Raw genomic sequence first — 19,772 nt, 5'->3', positions numbered from 1 at the left:
TTGCATTTTTTTTCCAGGGCGGCTTTTGGCCACTCGCAAAAAAAATTAAGTGGCATGTCCTTTCTTGCTGTAGTTTCCACCTCTAACCTCCCATTGTAATCAATGGAAGGCAGAACGAGCCCGTGGCGCCCAGGGTCGTTGCATTAGCTACAATGGCCACAGGTGAAAAACACCACGAAAAACATGGAAAAGTAAGTACAGGCAGTTTAAAATTTGCCTCAAAATTGCTGAAGGAATTCTGCCTGCAATAAGCTCTGTGTGAACAGGGACTTAACCCCTTAACGACTAGCAACGGATATATCCGTCACAAGCAGGTGCTAGTTCCCGCATCGTGACAGGTGTATCCTTCGTTTGTATCTCGAGGTATCCACGAGATCAGCAGAAGAGCACGGCTGTTATACACAGCCAGGCTCCTGCCGCAACTGCCAGAATCAAAGAGCTCTCCGATTCCGGCAGTTTAACCCCTTAGATGCCGCTCCCAATAGCGTCTGCTGCATTTAAACTGCACACAAGAAAATGGTGACAGCACTCTGCGAACACCAATGCCACCTAAGCCACTAAATATAAATAAATATGCATTACTGATAATCTACTTACAATAGGGAGGTTCTTAGCGTATATTTTAATCAAATTGTGTGAGCCCAACTGCTACGACAAGGCAACCTCTATGAGGTGGGAACCCACGCTGCACATACACCGAGAACTCCCTCTATCATCCCATTGACACACTCGTGACGCAATCGTAGGGCGCCGTTGAGTTTCCATGGCAGCCAGGGACCTAATAAAGGCCCCGAGGTCTGCCTTCAGTAACTGCCTATTAGGCCATGCCAGAGGCATGGCCTAATAGATTGTCTGTCAGTTTTACGCTGACAGGCAATAATGCTTTGGTATATTAAGTGTACCAAAGCATTATATCTGCGTTTAGAAGATTGCATTGTGAAGTCCCCTATTGGGACTAAAAAAATTAAAAATGAAAAACAAAGTTTATTATAAAGTAAAAATAAAATAAAACCACTTTTTTCATAAAAAATTGTTTTATTTAGTAAAAGTGTAAAGAAAATCAATAAAAAGTACACATGGTATCGCCGCGATTGTAACGACTCAAACAATGAAGTTAACACATTAATTTAACTGTCAGGTTAATGGCATGCAAAAAACTGTAAAATTCTTTTTTTTTTTTTCCATTCCTTCCCAAAAAAAATCAAATAAGTTAATCAATAAGTTCCTTGTATCCCAAAATAGTACCAATGAAAACGACCTTGTCCTGCAAAAAACAAGTCCACATATAGCCACGTCAACGGAAAAAAAAAAGAGACGGCTTTTGAAATGCGGATATGCAAAAAGAATTTATTTATTTTTTTTAAAAGGTTTTTTTTGTGTAAATGTAAACATAAAAAAATATACATATTTAGTATCACCGCAATTGTACCGACCCATAGAATAAAGGTAACATGTTATTTACGCCGCATAGTGAACAACGTAAATTTAAAACGCAAAGAATCATGCTGTAATATCTGGGTTTTTTTCAATTTCCTCCCAAAAAATGGTTTTCAATATACTATGTACCCCCCAAAATGGTGCAATTAAAATATACAACTCGTCCTGCAAAAAACAAGCCCTCTGTAATGACGGGGTAGGGAGACAGACAGGTGAGCCCTAATCTACCCGCCACTCAGTCCCTGCCTACTTGCACGACCCGTCCTAGGCGACGGCGTACAACTGGACGACGGTCCCTACGCTCAGTATGTGCACGACAGACAAACAGACAAGGGTACACACAAGCTAAGGAAAATGGGGCAGTTGCCCACGACAACACCATGGCCAACAAGAGTAGTGAACGAGCCGAGTCAAACCAGGAGTGTACGAGGTACCAAACGCAGAGCAAGAGAGTAGTCAGTAAAGCCAGGGTCAATATGAAGCAGAGGTCAATAGTAATAGCTGGAACAGCAGAGCCAGGAAACAAGAGAGAATCACAGGCAAAGACAAGAAGCAAATGAAGGTATACATAGGCCTAGGGCGGGAGCTAGAACCGTCTGGCCAGGCTGTGATAGGTTCTCCCACTCCTCAGCCTACCAGCCTGAGTGGTAGCAGATCGAGTCACTCTATCAGACCTAGGAGCAGATGCAGATTGATTAACCACGGGCGTCGACACAGAAGCTGTGTCTGGCAGATCCTTTACACCCTCATATGACTATGTCGATAGAAAAATAAAAAAGTTGACTCTAAGAAATGCGACGGTGAAAAACGAAAAATAGTCTTGGACATTAATGCACAAAAAGGCCTGGTCCGTAAAGGGGTTAAAGTACTAGCAGCGCCATACTAGAAACGACATAACATTGACATAAAACAAACTGAAAAAGGAAATACAAAAAAAACAAAAAACATCTGCTTTCTGTATTTTATATTTCATTGTCTGTTTGAGGCACGGCTGTGATTTATAAAGAAATGATGTTGTCAGGTCTGATGAATGCACAATGATGTTTTATGGAAAGATTATACATAAAATTAACCCTACTTAACTTATTTTAACATATTCCTGCTCGTAATTATACAAAACATTCCCCTCTTCCTTTATTCATATGATAATGCAACATCTGCAATTACAGATTTTAATGCTAAACATCTGTTCTGTACAGTGTAGACATGGGATTCTGGAGCGTCTTACACAGAGAATCACAACTTTTGTAAAACCTTTTTATATATCTGACTATAATAATTAAACATATAGACTGACCTACATAATACAGCAAATAAGTAAGATCCTGCTGACCCACCAGAATATGAACTGGGTTATTATCACACCTCAATAATTGATATATGTTAAGAAATATAAGACTTTAGCTGATTAAATGTTTAAAGAACCCTAACACCAAAAAAGTGAGTGAATATATGCAGTACAAACAGTGACCACAAGGAGGCCGTCCAATCAAACTACATAATAGTTCAAAGCAATGTGCACATTACGATGGTAGTTTCATATAAGTTCTTAATAACTGTATAGAGCTGCATAATAATGTAGATTTCATTTTATTTTCTAATATACTATAAGCATGGCAATATCTATTGTGAGCTGGCGTCCCCCTTGGGTTGCTGTATTGGGCAGTCACGCACACGGAACAGGGTAAAACAGATACAGCGGGTACTTTTTATTTGCACCAAACAAACAGATCCTTTTTGTACATAGTTTGCTTCCACTGGGTAAAGCAACCAACATAACAATATAACTTTGTTGAAAAACAATCTTTAAAGTTCTCACCCTGTAGCAGCCACCACCTGATTGTGCAAATCCCCTTTGTTAGGTGCATCGGTCATAGCAGTCTCCCTGGAGGAATAACAACCTCCTTCCTCCTCAGGGTATGTTCACACGTTGAGAGGCTTTTACGGCTGAAATGACAGACTGTTTTCAGGAGAAAACAGCTGCCTCGTTTCAGCCGTAATTCCTCCTCCTCGCATTTTGCCAGGCTTGTCTGACAGCCGTAAATTTTGAGCTGTGCTTCATTGAGTTCAATGAAGTACGGCTCAAATTACGTCTGAAAGAAGTGTCCTGCACTTCTTTTGACGAGGCTGTATTTTTACGCGTCGTCGTTTGACAGCTGTCAAACGACGACGCGTAAATGACAGGTCGTCTGCACAATACGTCGGCAAATGAATGGGCAGATGTTTGCCGACGTATTGTAGCCCTATTTTCAGACGTAAAACGAGGCATAATACGCCTCGTTTACGTCTGAAAATAGGTCGTGTGAACCCAGCCTCACTCTCTCTCTCTTCACACTGTCAGCTTCCCTTTTAATCAGGGCCAGCTGAGACTCAGAACCTCTAGAAATCAAAACCTGGAGTGGAGGTATGGGAATGGCCATCCCACCCAGAATCTCTACAGCCATTCCAAGAGATTTACACCACTGAGATATGAAATCTCAGTGGCACATACCTACCCTCTACCAGTCTTCCTACTGACTGTTTACACTATATAAAGTGAAATCCGACAACAAATCATCCAGAGTGTTCAATTATCCGGCACTTGGTCCAGAACAGAACTGCAGTATAATACGAGAAGCAAAAGACTTAAAAACGGAGCAAAAAAACGGAGCAGTGTAGCCAATTATATAATTATAGTTGTGTATTTTGTGCTAACATTTTATTTCACACATTTTTCTTGATGGTTCTATACCTTTCCAAATGAGTTTCATATATATTTCTATGTGTGCCGTACAATCCAGTGCAAGTCACACAGAGTTTTATAACACTTTATTTGACGCGGAAACCGCTTTGTAAAACGCGCCAAAAAACGGCCGAAAATCCCTCCCATTGATTTCAATCGGAGGTGAAGGCGTTTTTTCCCCGCGAGCGGAACAAACGGCTCGCGAGAAAAAGGGGCATGCCCTATCTTCGGGCATTTACGCCTCTGACCTCCCATTGACATCAACACTGCAATTTGACAGTGTTTGTTTGCATCTTATCCATATGGTTGGGGTACATACATATCTTAGTTGTCTCACATCAGTGGAGGAAATGCATATAAACAATCACCTGTGAAGAAATACATGTGTTATCCACATATTATAGCTCAACCTAAGTGCAAATATTGTTCCCTAATTGTCTTGTCTCTTCATAGGATGTCCCCACTAAACTGGTAGCTAAAGCAGTGCCACTGCCAATGACTGTTCGTGGACACTGGTTCTTGAGCCCAAGGACTGAGTACACTGTGGCTGTACAGACCGCATCAAAACAGGTGGATGGAGACTACGTTGTGTCTGAGTGGAGTGAGATCATTGAGTTCTGCACAGCAGGTGAAAACTGTTGCTAACATTAACTATTACGATTACTTTATATTTTCAAAATAACATTAACTATTACGATTACTTTATATTTTCAAAATAATTTGAATAGGAAACGAAACAAAAACATTTTTAGTGTGTGTGTGTAAAAAAACCTGAGATATAACTACTACAAAAATACATTAAATTAATCAACACAAACTTTAACTGAAAAAACAGAGGATTAACTATTTTGAAACATTGTGTGTATAATTTTTTTTTCCTTGTTAATTGTTTGTTCCAGATTACTCAAAGGTTCACCTAACACAACTGATGGAGAAAGCTGAAGCAATTGCAGGACGCATGCTGAAATTTTTAGTTTTTTACCGTAACCAACATAAAGAATATTTTGACTATACACAGTAAGAAATTGTTTTTTTGACAATTTTTTTTTTTAAATGTCTTGTATAGAAACTTAACAGGTCAGTAGCAATTCTGAATTATATGTACCAGCTCTTCAGAAATACCAATATTTTGAGTCATTTCTGTCATATTGCTAAAAAATTTGAATATTCATCTGATTCTTCATTACTGATGTGGGTAAAATCATCACATTTCCCAATATTGATCTTCTCTACAGAGACTGGATCTCTGCAGGGAAAATATATAGTCAATCACATCTTATCACTGTTATCACCTGAGTTCTAAAACCGGACTGGCCGGCTTTAATAGAGGGGTTGCCTTGATGAAACAACCCCTTTAAGATCTGGTAGTAGTCAAGTAGTGAACAGTCAGATAGCTGTAGCAACCATGATAACATTGCCAGTTCCTTACTCTTCTCTAGCATCAGAATATGGAACAATAAAGTGTATTTCCAGAGATTTGAGATAAAAACAGTTTGTGTCTCAGGGTGTATAATAACATTTCTACTTTTACATGTTAAAATCCCATGTATTACCTTTATTATGCAGTTATGTCCTAGGCTGCCAAGTAGGAGAAGCAAATGACTTTCTTTTATTGAACTACACTTCCCAGAATTTCAATTTATAGATTGCTGAAAAATACAAAACCATGATACTTTATAGGCACTAAATTAGGGTGAAGGCTCTGGTCTGTCTGGCATATTCCCAATTGTCAAGTTAATTATTGGTTACCGATAATAGATAGTGCTTCACAATCTACAAGATTCCTGTACTTTTGGAATAGCATGTCTCTGTACAGTAGGAGGGAATTGAAGGTTGCTACATTGTGACTGGCATGCAGGGAGACCTGAGAGAGGGGGGGAGGACCCTCAGTGTGAGTGCATTCAGAAAAATCCACTGTCCTGCGGGAGTTAATATGGCTAACACTTAGCAGTCACATAGCTACTTCCTATGTCCCAGAAATGGAATGCAGGTCAAAATAAAGTGAAGGAAGGTACTGCATATACAGATGTGTCCACCTTTACCTTTGCTTAAAGAGGCTCTGTCACCACATTATAAGTGCCCTATCTCCTACATAAGGAGATCGGCGCTATAATGTAGGTGACAGCAGTGCTTTTTATTTAGAAAAACGATCTATTTTAAACCACTTTATGAGTGATTTTTAGCTTTATGCTAATGAGTTTCTTAATGCCCAAGTGGGCGTGTTTTACTTTAGACCAAGTGGGCGTTGTACAGAGGAGTGTATGACACTGACCAATCAGTGACCAATCAGCGTCATACACTTCTCTCCATTCATTTACACTGCATATAGTTATATCACTATGTGCAGCTTCATACACAAACACTCACTAACATTACTGTAGTGTCCTGATAATGAATATACTGTACATCACTACCAGCCTGGACGTGATGTTTATTCAGAATCCTGACACTTCTGAATATTTTCTGCGAGATTCCAGCAAGGCAAGCGTAATCTCGCGAGATTACGATGTAACCTGTCTTTTCAAACGAGATTACGCTTCCCTTGCTGGAATCTCACAGAAAAGATTCAGAAGTGTCAGGATTCTGAATAAACATCACGTCCAGGCTGGATGGTCATGTGTATTCATTATCAGGACACTGCAGTAATGTTAGTGTTTGTGTATGTGACTGCACATAGCGATATAGCAATATCGCTAGTGCAGTGTAAATGAATGGAGAGAAGTGTATGATGCTGATTGGTCAGCGTCATACACTCTGTACAACGCCCACTTGGTCTAAAGTAAAAACACGCCCACTTGGGCATTAAGAAACTCATAGACGCATATAGCATAGACATCTCGTGACAAAGTATAGCAAAATCATGTTTTCTTTCAAAGATGGTCATTTCACGCCACACATCTCAGGATATGTTGAGAAAAGAGAAATAGTAAGGATGGACACATTTGTACGGATCAAGAAGCATTTTCAAGTTCCCATTTCTGTCTGGGTGTATTCTCTAAGAAGTGCAGGTGATTAGTGCAGTCTGCTCTTTCATAATGTAGTAATGGTGCCTTAGTTCAGCAGAGATGCTGATGAAAATAATCAAGGCAATCAGAATGCGTCCCTGCTTCCTATTCCACCTGGAAAATAGATTCTGTTCTACTGGACCAGTGTACTGGTAGCCAGTATACATTGACCAATGACTTATGTGTTGTGCACTAGCCATCGAATGTTTCAATTTTCCAGTGCAGTTTAGGAAATGAATACTGGACTCTGATTGATCAACAAAGCACTTTTCTCTGAAACATTTTTGATGCATGAGACCTTTTGTTCTTCACCTTTTGGAGGTATATTTTAGAGAAGCCCTATCTACTATGTGCATGTATTGAACATGTTTTCCTCTATCATACTAGTGTTTTTTCTGCAATAAAAATAATGCTCCATGCCTGTTTTATTTTTACCTTATTTCAGGACACATCATGGGAATGTCATGCAGCCCTCTTCAAAAGACAACAGTGGCAGCCACGGCTCTCCAATAAGTGCTAAACTGGAAGGAATCTTTTTCAGCTGCAACACTGAGTTCAACACTGGCAAGCCTCCACAAGATTCACCGTATGGAAGGCACAGGGTCGAAATACCTGCTGAAAAACTCTTTAACCCAAACACCAACTTGTACTTTGGGGATTTGTACTGTATGTACACAGCCTATCACTATGTCATTGTGGTCATTGCTCCGGTGGGATCTCCAGGAGATGAGTTTTGCAAGCAGCGCCTTCCTCAGTTGAGCCTGAGCGACAACAAATTTTTGACCTGTACCGAAGAGGAGGGAAGTCTCGTATTTCGCCATGCCCAAGATGTAATCTTGGAAGTCATCTACACTGACCCTGTGGATCTTTCTTGGGGCACAGTGGCAGAAATCATTGGTCATCAGCTAATGAGCTTGTCTACTGCCAACGCAAAAAAAGATCCCAGCTGCAAGACCTGCAACATCAGTGTTGGACGCTAAAAGCCCTCCCGGCCTACCGTACAGCAGTTAACCCTCCCTCTTCATTCTTACCAGACATTTTGTCCAGAAGCATGCAAAAATGCAGCTGTCACCAAAAGCATACACAGAAATTAGAACACCCTAACCCCTTCGCTGCCTGACGAAGCCTGCAAGGCATTGCTTAACATTGCACTGTAGTTCCTCCTGCAGCAAAGGATTTAAATAGCTTTTTTAAAACTTTTTTTATTATTTGTGAAGTTGATGCTGCTCTTAACCACTACAAAACATTCTGTTCTCTGCCAACTGTTAAAATCTAGATGTTGCAAATGTTAATATATACTTTTTTTTTTTTGTTCCTTTGCTGTTTATATTCTGTTTGTTTGCCAAACATAACAAAACTATATGTAGTCTGCTTTAGCAAGGTAAAACTACCAATTATGGCTTTATTGGGGTGTCTAAATAGCAATTATTTTAAGTTACTAAAACTATTGGGAACTAAAAATATTTAAAAAAGCATGAAAAGTTGTAATTTTAGCATGATTGAGCTCTCCAAGCCTAGAAACGTCAGCACTTCCAATGTCGCTCGACAAATGTTAAATGTTAAGATACTAGCTAACAGGAAACAAATACTGTATTCCACCATCATAAATATGATAGAAAAATATTTTATTTGTACTGTTGTATAAAATATTTACAAATCATATAGAATATATAGAGCACATTTTATTAGCAAGTGTATACATGTCATAAATCATTTTTCCCTTATCAAAGATGTAGACTGTAAACTTCATCAAGTCGTGTATACGTTCCTGTTATTCTTGCTTCAAAGATTTTAATTAAAAACAGAACTGAAGTCATTCCGATTCATAAAGTATGTTTAAAAACAAAATCATATATAATGCAACCATCACAAAAGGTCATGAAAATAATTTCACTTGCAAATGGTAATATATATATATATTATTTTTTTTTTCACTCCCAATAAACAATTTTAAAATGTCTGTTTTAAAATCATGCACTTTGGATACAAGAGAAGTAGAAAGGTTTTGACTCAGTAGGAATAGTTAAAAAAAACAACAAGTGCTAAGCACAATAGCAAAAGACACAACAGATCTCGAGTGTATGAGTGCCTGTGTGACACGTGTGTAGAAAAGGGAACATTAGCAGCATACTCCGATACCACAGATCCTTCTGTATACAGAAATAAGACTTTATTCTGATATAGTTAAATAGAATCAAACATGAGTAGATTAAGGCAGCTTTGCATATTTCAACATTCTTCAAAAAGGGTCTTTTTGAATATATTTTTTTTAATAGTAAAAAAAATAAAAATTAAAAGGTCATAAAACTCACCATTTAAAAAATGATTGTAGGAGGCAATGATTTGTCAGGGCCATGCTAACAAATGATAGAATATATATTCTATGCTACAGAAAGTGCTAGAAAGATCATCTAATTTCCTATATATGTGCTGGGCAATGGCTCCACTAGTAGACCCCTAATGTAGTGGGGTAATGCATACTGTAGCTGGAAATATTTTGGGAAGTTGAAACTTTTTGAATTGTCATCATCATTGTGGCTATTTCAAACAATAGAGAATATATGGGCACAGATTGGATGAATCCACTGTGGTGCACCCCAATAAATGAGTGGACATGTGCAACTAAAAGCCGTTCAGTACTATTACAAAATTTACCTTTCTATAGCTTATTTATAGGTCTCTGACAATAACCCAAACTTTTGATTCTTGGAAGTCCATGCATACACAGAGTAGATCTGACCCATGTAAAAATGTGACCCCATCCTCATGTTGGTTCTGAACAGCACTCCTTCAACCTATGCACTAGAGGTCCAAGCACTAGTTTGCTTCATCCCCCATCCCTTGTAGGAGAGGCATGCCTCCCCATTATTGTGTCTGGTTAAAGAGGATCTCTCAGCTCTCCCGTCACATCTTATTTAGTAAAAACCTTTTGTTTTCTGGAGCCACTGTTCTTAGAAATCTGCATTGAGCCATTATTCTGTTTTACCTGAAAAACATTTTTTTTTGTTCCGTGTTAGCCAGTCTGTTAGACCTATATCAGCACCAGACTCTGTAAGGACATGCACCTTTGACAAGGGGAATGGTATCGCCCAGTTGTCAACTTGTTCATACATTTTCAGGAGGATTAAGAGAGGTTTAGAAATTAAGCTTCAGAATTGTTATTTATTTAGGAATTTTGCAAAAACAGATGTGTCAAGAGAGTTGACAGGTAGTCTTTAACAACCCCCATGAGGGGTGACGCCAACCAGAGATAGGATTTATCCCTCATTGGGCCTCATAGCAGCCACAGGGGCTGCGCTACTACGGTACATGCACTTTTTGTAAATGTATAAAAGTAAACATATATAGGTGCATGAGGCATGTAGTGGTTTATGCCTTTTGCTGCCTGTCAGAACCCCTAATATCATTTAGGAAACATTCTTATAAAATGTTTGAAGGAGAAGTAGAGCGGTGAAAAATAGTGACAATTACAGAACAGAGGATATCAATGTTAAAAAAGGATCAATACAAACAGTATGAGTGTACAAAATAATACATGAATTAAGGCTGAAGATAAAGTGAACAATATTATTTTTAAGTGACAGACTCCATTGATGCTATGAATGTATAAATTTTTTTTTATCAGAAATGTTAAAGAAACTACCACGTAGTTATAATTGACATTAGCCTGTGCTTTTCATTGGATAATGAGTAAGGTAAATTCTTGCTCAATGAAAAGGTTTAATTTATTATTACAATCACATATGCAATGCTGCTTTAATTTTACAAAGATGCTCAAAAAATAAATATTCTGAAAAATACTTTTGCTCTTACAATATATGAAACTAGATATGAAACACCAGACGCTGAGCCCCATAACTTTATAAGGAACACCATGTTGGGGCTACATGTGTCCCCATATATATATTTATATATATATGACAGTAAAACATATCTCTTACATTACATTATAATGCAGTTTTCAGAAAGTGCAGTCATGTTGCTTACATTGTTGGCCTTTGGTTGAAGACGCGAACATATGGTTTTAACAGAAAAATGGGAAAAAAAACACAGCTCAATATTAAAAATAGAGAATAAATATATACAGCCTGTACATGGCATAAATAGATTATTTTCTGGAATCTAAAATATTCTATTTAACTTACTGTACACATTTCGACTGTGGTCTCCGCTCTGTGGGTGCCTACAACATATCGAAGGCACTTCAGACAATGAAGCAAATTTTAGAAACGGCTTAATCTTGGGGAACTTGTTAAACATGTCAACCTTCAAATATTTTTGTCAGTTTGGCAAAGAAAAACAACTCAACGCACAAAATGGTAAAAGCCTTATTAACTCTAACCGATTACCACCATAATGCCCTTCAGCAGAACTTTATTCGAGACAGGGATAGAGTCACGTATGTTGACTTTTGGTTTTCCCACTGTTGATCACCATCTCAACAGTCGATGTCCAAGATACAAAAAAATTGAACATGCATTAGCTTTGCATCATCCCTTGTCATTGCTATTGTTCTCCCTATCAGGTAGTGTATAACTATTAAAGTGCATCAGAATGTCAGTGTCATACATGAGTGTGCAGAAATACAGCAAATTTTATTCTTCTTGAATACCGCTTGTGGTAGATTTACCAGCTCTATATAGTTTTCGATACATCTTGCTTGCTGATCAAGACCTCCAATAACCGAAGCTTAGCTTTTATTTGTTTATATTCACAGTACTCTTCAGCCATTGGTATTCTGTCTTCTTTCTGTGCACTTCTGAAATATAAATGGACCAAAATTACATTAAAAGTGGAAAATGAATATACACTACAAGAGGCCACTGCATAAAGACGTATCTAGCTCAGGAGCTTTTTTTAGGCTACAATTATAGAGTGGCCTCATGAAGGCAACCCCTGTCTGTGTCCTATTAAGACCTATGGACATCATGTTCCCCACTCGGGATCCCCCTCTATAAGCCAGAATGGAGAGTCGCTTTGAATAGCCACCAAATAATTTTCCCTGCGGCAGGGGTAGTGTCTAGAAAGGCCAGACTTTTCCCAGCAAAATCAGCTGTTTGCAGCGTGGTGCGGGAAGTGGCTGCATTCTGAAAGGGGTTGTCTCTGATGGAGAACACTACCTGAAGAGAAGATGCTGACCTGTTTGTTTAGGGTGCATCTGATGTTTGATTTGACATACTCAGTTGACGTGAGGGTTTGCAGTAAAAACCTACTTAGGCCTTATTCCCACGAGCGTGTGCATATTGCGCGCGCAAAAAACGCTGCGTTTTGAGCGCATGGCATGTCCGTGGCGTCAGTATTTGGTGCGTGCCTGCGTGATTTTCGCGCAAATGGCATCGTTATGACACTGTTTTTATGTTTACAAACATAAAAGCAGGAGGTGCTTTTATTTTTTCATGAATTTATTTTACAACTGTAGAGTGAATCACGCGCGGCACACGGAAGTGCTTCCGTGTGCTGTGCGCGATTTTCATGCACCCATTGACTTCAATGGGTGCGTGCTGCGCGGAAAATGGCCAAGTATAGGACATGTCGTGAGTTTTACGCAGCGGACACATGCTGCGTGAAAATCACGGACAGTCTGAAAGTCCCCATTGCCTAATATAGGTCGGTGCGAAAATCACGCGCGTATCACGGACGTAAAATACGTTCGTGTGAATAAGGCCTAAGACCGTGGTATCCCATTTCCAAGGGATTATTAGTCTGAACCCTGAAAGAATGCAATATATAACTATTAATACACTAATATGAAAGGGAATGTATCATCAGTAAATTACCTATTATTAAAATCAAACATATTTTCAAATATCAGCGCACTGATTTCAATGGACATGGTGTAATGTGTAATTTCCCCTGTGGTGGTTCCCCTATAGATAAGAGCTGATTCCTGGGCGTCCAAGCAGCGGGTCACCCTGTAATCCGCTCATCCTTGGAGAGCCTTTCTAAGAAACAAAATCTGTGCTAAAAGCAGATAACCCCTTGAAATGTTTTCAATTTTTTTGCCTTCTTTACCCCTTGACGCATTATCAAGTATATGTACATGATAAGCGTCATAGGGAAGTATGGAGCAGGTTCACTGGCTGAGCGCGCTCCATACACTGCGGGTGTCAGCTGTGTTCTACAGCTCACAAGGGGGACTAACTACCGGGAAAAGTGATCGCGCTGTTCCTGGCCTTTTAACCGTTCAAATGCTGCGGTGAATCACGACCGCAGTATCTGAAGGGTTGAAAAGGGACGGCCCCCACCGACATCGCTTCGGCGCCCACACACGATCGGTCATGGCAGCCCAGGGGCCTAATGAAGGCCCCCAGGTCTGCCTTTTGTCTACCTCTGTTAAGCCGTGTCTCTGGTAGAGCTTAAAGAGGCTCTGTCATCAGATTTTGCAACCCCTATCTGCTATTGCAGCAGATCGGCGCTGCAATGTAGATTACAGTAACGTTTTTATTTTTAAAAAACGAGCATTTTTGGCCAAGTTATGACCATTTTTGTATTTATGCAAATGAGGCTTGCAAAAGTCCAACTGGGCGTGTTTAAAGTAAAAGTCCAAGTGGGCGTGTATTATGTGCGTACATCGGGCGTTTTTACTACTTTTACTAGCTGGGCGTTCTGATGAGAAGTATCATCCACTTCTCTTCAGAACGCCCAGCTTCTGGCAGTGCAGACACAGCCGTGTTCTCGAGAGATCACGCTGTGACGTCACTCACTTCCTGCCCCAGGTCCTGCATCGTGTCGGCCACATCGGCACCAGAGGCTACAGTTGATTCTGCAGCAGCATCAGCGTTTGCAGGTAAGTAGCTACATCGATTTACCTGCAAACGCCGATGCTGCTGCAGAATCAACTGTAGCCTCTGGTGCCGATATGTCCTCGCTCGTCCGACACGATGCAGGACCTGTGAGTGACGACACAGCGTGATCTCTCGAGAACACGGCTGTGTCTGCACTGCCAGAAGCTGGGCGTTCTGAAGAGAAGTGGATGATACTTCTATACACAACACCCAGCTAGTAAAAGAAGTAAACACGACCCGATGTACGCACATAATACACGCCCAGTTGTACTTTTACTTTTCAACACGCCCAGTTGTACTTTTGCCAGCCTCATTTGCATAAATACAAAAATGGTCATAACTTGGCCAAAAATGCTCGTTTTTAAAAAAGAAAAACGTTACTGTAATCTACATTGCAGCGCCTATCTGCTGCAATAGCAGATAGGGGTTGCAAAATCTGGTGACAGAGCCTCTTTAATATAAGTCTGTGAAAATTACAATATACTGCAAACGTAGTATAGACCCTAGGGGGACTAATAAAATGTGCAAAAAAAAGTTTAATAAGGCTATTAGTAGTGAAAAAAAACAAAAATTAAAAGTTCTAAAAATCCCTTTTTCCATTTATTCTCTAAAGTAATATAAAAAAAATAAACACAATTTGTATCGCTGCGTTCGTAAAAGTCTGAACTATTACAATATACAATTATTTGACTCGCACGGTGAACTTTTTTTTTCAGTTTCACAGTACATTATATGGTACTTTAAATGGTCCTGTTAGAAACTACAACTCCTCCCGCAAACAATAAGCCCTCAAACCACTCTATTGACAGAAAAATAAAAAAGTTATAACTCCTGGAACGTGGGGAGTGAAAAACGAAAAAATGAAAAATGGCTCAGTCCTTAAGGGGTTAAAATAAATTAAAGTATGTACATATTCAGAGTGTAATCTGCTTACACGTAACAACTTACTATATTACAGCAGACCTGTCAATAAAATAGGAAACTTAAAATAAAACTTATGTTCCCAATAAAACCCTTTTTATACAGATACTTAAAAATACTAGTGATTGGAGAAAAGAAAAGTACTATTCTTCTCTGTCTTAAGTTACGGTAAATCCCTTGAGTGTTTTAGAGAACTTTTGACAATGTACAGTAATTATGGACATTAGTTAAAATACTGTATAGTACTGAATTTATTTTTCTAGACTACCTTCCAGTTTGTCGTAAAAAGTGCTCTTCAAATTCTCTTAAAGCTTTTCTTAATCTTTTCTTGTCTGCTCTGGTTTCTCGAAGGTGATCCAGAAGCTCAGGCCTGGAAAGTAGAAGGGAGACATGTCAGACCTAGAAAAAAAATAGTGTCTTGGCTACATCAAATAAAACAAACTCTAGTACACTTTATTACAAAGTGCCAGTCCTCTACACAACATACAAACAGTATGAAGCAAGATTCGTTGCAGCCCATCAAGATACTGTACACTGTTTTACAACAGTCTTCTGCCTGTGTCTGTATCTGGGAACTGGGAAATCCTGATTACCAATGCAAACTCAGCAGCCCAACTTGCTGATGGAAACCGAGTAGCCCACCCTGCTGATGGAAACCGAGCAGCCCACCCTGCTGATGGAAACCGAGCAGCCCACCCTGCTGATGGAAAAAGAGCAGCCCACCCTGCTGATGGAAAAAGAGCAGCCCACCCTGCTGATGGGAAATGGAGGCACTGAGCTCTATTCTCAGATTGCCCCTGCAGGAGGCAGGATATAAATATATCAGGGCATTGCTGGTGCTTTGACAGGGAATCTGATTTGAATCCAATAAAATAATGTTTTGCTAGTGTCTTCTAAACAAAAAAAAACAAGACCCAACATATGGCCTTCTAATGAGGTTGTCCAGTTTAGAAAACCCATCTTCATATACTCTATGAGGGAATTCTGAGTCATAGAGGGGGGTCCTCTGTTCAGAATCCTCATCTCTTGGCCAAGTGGCGAGGCCCATTTACACGGGCCAATGATCATGAAACAAGAGTTCATATGATTGCTCGTTCCTGATCATTGCTCTGTGTAAACAGGGCAACGATCAGCCGATGAATAAGCAAATGTTTGTTCATTGGCTGATCTGCTTGTTTATGCTGCCAATAAAATGGTCCTTAATCGGCAGCACACGTCCCTGTGCAGGGTCGGACTGGCCCATGAGAGAACCAGGGGATCCTCCGATGCACCCAGTCTCCAACACAGTAATGGGCCTTTAAGGTCCAGCAGAATACGACCCCATTTGGAGCCCTTTGGAGCCAATCAGTTGCCACAAGGGTCTATTTCTTATGGGATGATTCCCAAATTACCTATTAGACCTTATTGATGATATGTCCTGTGTGTACAATGATAACAACAAGGATTATGATGAAATTAAAAAAGGACATGTACATTTTCTATATAGATGTAGGGTGGGCCCTCAGAATCATCTCCTCTGGTTGGCCCAAGGAACCCCAGTTCGACGCAGTCCCTGATGCGCTGCAGACATGATGGAAATGTATGGGGACGAATGATCATTATAACGATCGCTCGTCCACATACATAAACAATCAGTGCTCCATGTAAAAGGAGCAAATGAGCGACGATCGGTGGGCCGTGTAAAAGGACCCTTACAAAGCGTCTCTTGCTCTAGAGGAACAGTCCTGTCCTGCATTACAGAGACAATCCATTGATATGAATGGGTACTGTATAATGCGTAACCTCCTCTTGGTGGTGCTGCAAACACATTTAACACTTACTGTACTGCGAGGTTTCCCCACAGATTACAGCTGATCCCAGGAAGTCCTTATACTGGGACATTTTGTTATCACCTTATTGCCAAGGGACCCTTCTAACAAGCAGGGATTGTCCAAAGTGTGAAGGATGGAGTGGACAGAAGTTAATGTTTATAATAATTTTCTTTCTTTAATAAAATATAGACTATAGAGTTGTGTACATAATTGTGATGAAGCAATAGTAATAGGATTAGATAAGTATACGTGGCAAGATGGCCCCTGAACAGGGACTACGCACTAATAAAATAACAAGTCACTTCCTGGTATGAACAAACTATGAACTATGAAGACATATCTAAAGGACCAGATAAGGGTGAACCTATCCAAGGATGACACAAAGTAACAAGAGGCTTACAGTGATACGTGCTTTTATAAAAGTGTGATAACATGTACCCACCCCCAGGAGAAAGGGGATATAGAACAAATGTGTGTAATAAATAAATCAGTGACGCCTGATGCTGAGTGAGGAGCTTTGTACCAGACTCTGTGTGGTGTGATTCCTTTCGTACGAACTCAGCGTATTATCCCTGCCGGTTGAGACTGATTAGTACCCGAACATTTTGGCGCCCAACGTGGGGCCACACTCGAGGGATAAGCCGTGTCCGTGATCGACGACCCCCAGACGCCTCAACATCGAATCACCAGCCACGCTCCCAGGAAGTCTGATCAGCTTCAAATAAAACACGGTAAGGTTAAGTTCATGTTTATGAATATTGGCTCTTATCCGTGTGGGAGAGTGAGCAGGTGATAAGATACCGAGGTATTTGGAGTCGATCCCGGCCACACTCTCAGCGACAGAGAGTTAACCCGCTGTGTGGTTCCAAGAATCATAGTATAGATAGTCGCGTCTCGCCGGCATAGGTGATAAGTATAAGTGTAATAATTTAATTCGTCGCAGGGTATAGGTTGATACCATTAAGTCGACAGAGACAAATAGTCGCAGGGTATAGGTTGATACCATTAAGACGACAGGTGTAAGTGTAATAATTTAATTGGTCGCAGGGTATAGGTTGATACCATTAAGACGACAGGTGTAAGTGTAATAATTTAATTGGTCGCAGGGTATAGGTTGATACCATTAAGACGACAGGTGTAAGTGTAATAATTTAATTGGTCGCAGGGTATAGGTTGATACCATTAAGACGACAGAGACAGACAGTCAGTTATAATTGTGTTAAAAAAAAATAAAAAAAAAATTGTGTTTTGTGTTCAGAAACATCGAGAATAAGGTTTCATTCTCAGGACGGTGTTAAATATAGAACAGTATGTTTAATGTGTTTAAAACAAAGAGACAGGCAAAGGAATGTGGTTCATTAACCGCAAAAGAGATAGTAGAAAAAAGAGAAGGCAAGAAGAATGTAGAAAATAGTAAGAAAGTTATGCACATAGGTGGCATATTTATAGATGGAAGAATGGGCTGCAGCTCTTAGGGAAAACAAGGGAAGATTAAGTGACGAAGGAAAGTTAGATGAAGCATTAGCTTGGCAAAGAACAGCCATAGCCATAACTAAAGACAAGTTTACTGAGCAAGAAATACGAGACAGAAAGGGTAAAATCATCAGATATGTGTATTACAAAGTACGTGTCCAGCCACCGCCCTATAATGGCGACGGTGGAATTCTAACTTCGTGGGAGTGTCCCAGTTGTGGTTAACAGAACCCGCCCCAAGTTGAATATTGTGTATCATGTCACTTTCCACGCCCCGATCCTCCCATATATGCCACGCCTTCGGCACCACTCCCCGCCCCAGGAGGCCATCTTGGTACACCTAAACCTGTTGTTCCGTTATATCCGGTACTCACACAAGAAGGTGGATTTTATAAGCCCCCTCCGTAGGATGTGGCCACGCCCGGCCCAACCAAATCAGTATGAAATAATCACCTTGTTAATTTTGTCATTTGTAGTGTTTTTTCTATTTACAGAAGTTCCAGTTTTAGTTCACTGATGAAACAACACGTCATCATAATATAGAGATGGTGGCCGTCAGATTGTACGGTTAAACATTAACGTAGATAATTCCTGTACAATGGTGTGATAAATGATTGCAGATACGTATGTTGTTTTGCCGGCATTGAAAGTGTTAAGATTGTGAGAAGCTGCGAGTTTGTGACCTCCCTCCCCCCTAAAGTGTGCTGTGTTTGAGAGGAGGAGGAGGGGGGCTGACTGGGTGCAGTCTGCAGGGCTGATGAGACAGAGGGATCTCAATATGCACTGCTGAGATATATATATATCAGTAATGTCTACAAACCTAAATACATTTCTTCTCTTTTGCGCAAGCGCTGTTGGTTATAAAAGTTACGATATTTATGTGTTATGATGTGATCAGATTTCATGTGTTTTGATGTTAATTCAGATGTATTAAACTACAGATACTGTGAGACACGGGGTTTTGAAAATGTATGTGCCCCCCACCGTTCCCTATTTTTATATACTGTTTATTGGTTTGCAGTAATTAATGTGATCAGAGATAATATTTTCTGTTTTATTGAATAACTAACTACAATTGTTTTGTTTTTGATTTCACACATGAGTTATGTCATGGTAAAGATCAAATGTTTGTCAGGAAAAAGTCATTTTTGTTTCAGGCTGTTGTACATTACAAGGGGTTAAATTAGTGTTATGTTGAGATGTAGTTGTGAACTCTGCTACATCACTCTCGCAGAGTCCACAAAGGGGGGAAGGGTGAAGGAACTGATCAGGTACAATTTTGGTTTATGTGTAAGAGACCATCCCCCTCCAGCAAAGTTACACAGGAGGCGAGGTGACATCACTCACACGAGTCTTTATGGATTTAGATGAGGGAGAAGGCAAAACAAAACTTGTCTGGACATTGTTAATTTGATGTAAAGTTTTTGGGAATGTTTTATTTTTATTTGTTTTTGTATTAATCAAGTATTTGCAGAACCTGATAAAAGTGAGATTCTCAAAGTATTCTGGATTATCAGCTGAATGAGGAGGAGTTGTGTTTGGTAGCGGCTTGTGACACCAATCCATGGAGTACCTCTACGCAAGCATATACTTTGTACTGTACTGAACAAAATGGACA

At 39.9% G+C, this 19,772-nt stretch overlaps 2 protein-coding genes across 2 annotated transcripts in view; one reads left to right on the top strand and one right to left on the bottom strand.

Moving 5' to 3' along the window:
* Positions 1 to 9,124, top strand: part of PHYHIPL (phytanoyl-CoA 2-hydroxylase interacting protein like) — a 109,508-nt gene extending 100,384 nt beyond the window's left edge. Inside the window, exons 3-5 of the mRNA XM_075841182.1 lie at positions 4,613 to 4,787; positions 5,059 to 5,176; positions 7,610 to 9,124. Of these exons, the coding sequence (XP_075697297.1) occupies positions 4,613 to 4,787; positions 5,059 to 5,176; positions 7,610 to 8,144 (828 nt within the window). The 3' untranslated portion in view covers positions 8,145 to 9,124. The remainder of the gene's footprint in view (positions 1 to 4,612; positions 4,788 to 5,058; positions 5,177 to 7,609) is intronic.
* The window catches only part of FAM13C (family with sequence similarity 13 member C), a 302,988-nt gene continuing 292,042 nt past the window's right edge, over positions 8,827 to 19,772 (bottom strand). The window contains exons 20-21 of the mRNA XM_075841177.1: positions 15,139 to 15,240; positions 8,827 to 11,923 (exon numbers count right to left, since the gene is read on the bottom strand). Of these exons, the coding sequence (XP_075697292.1) occupies positions 11,800 to 11,923; positions 15,139 to 15,240 (226 nt within the window). The 3' untranslated portion in view covers positions 8,827 to 11,799. The remainder of the gene's footprint in view (positions 11,924 to 15,138; positions 15,241 to 19,772) is intronic.

Source organism: Rhinoderma darwinii, chromosome 11, assembly GCF_050947455.1.
Source record: "Rhinoderma darwinii isolate aRhiDar2 chromosome 11, aRhiDar2.hap1, whole genome shotgun sequence".
NCBI classification, from domain to species: domain Eukaryota; kingdom Metazoa; phylum Chordata; class Amphibia; order Anura; family Rhinodermatidae; genus Rhinoderma; species Rhinoderma darwinii.
This window is presented reverse-complemented; position numbering and strand designations above follow the sequence as displayed.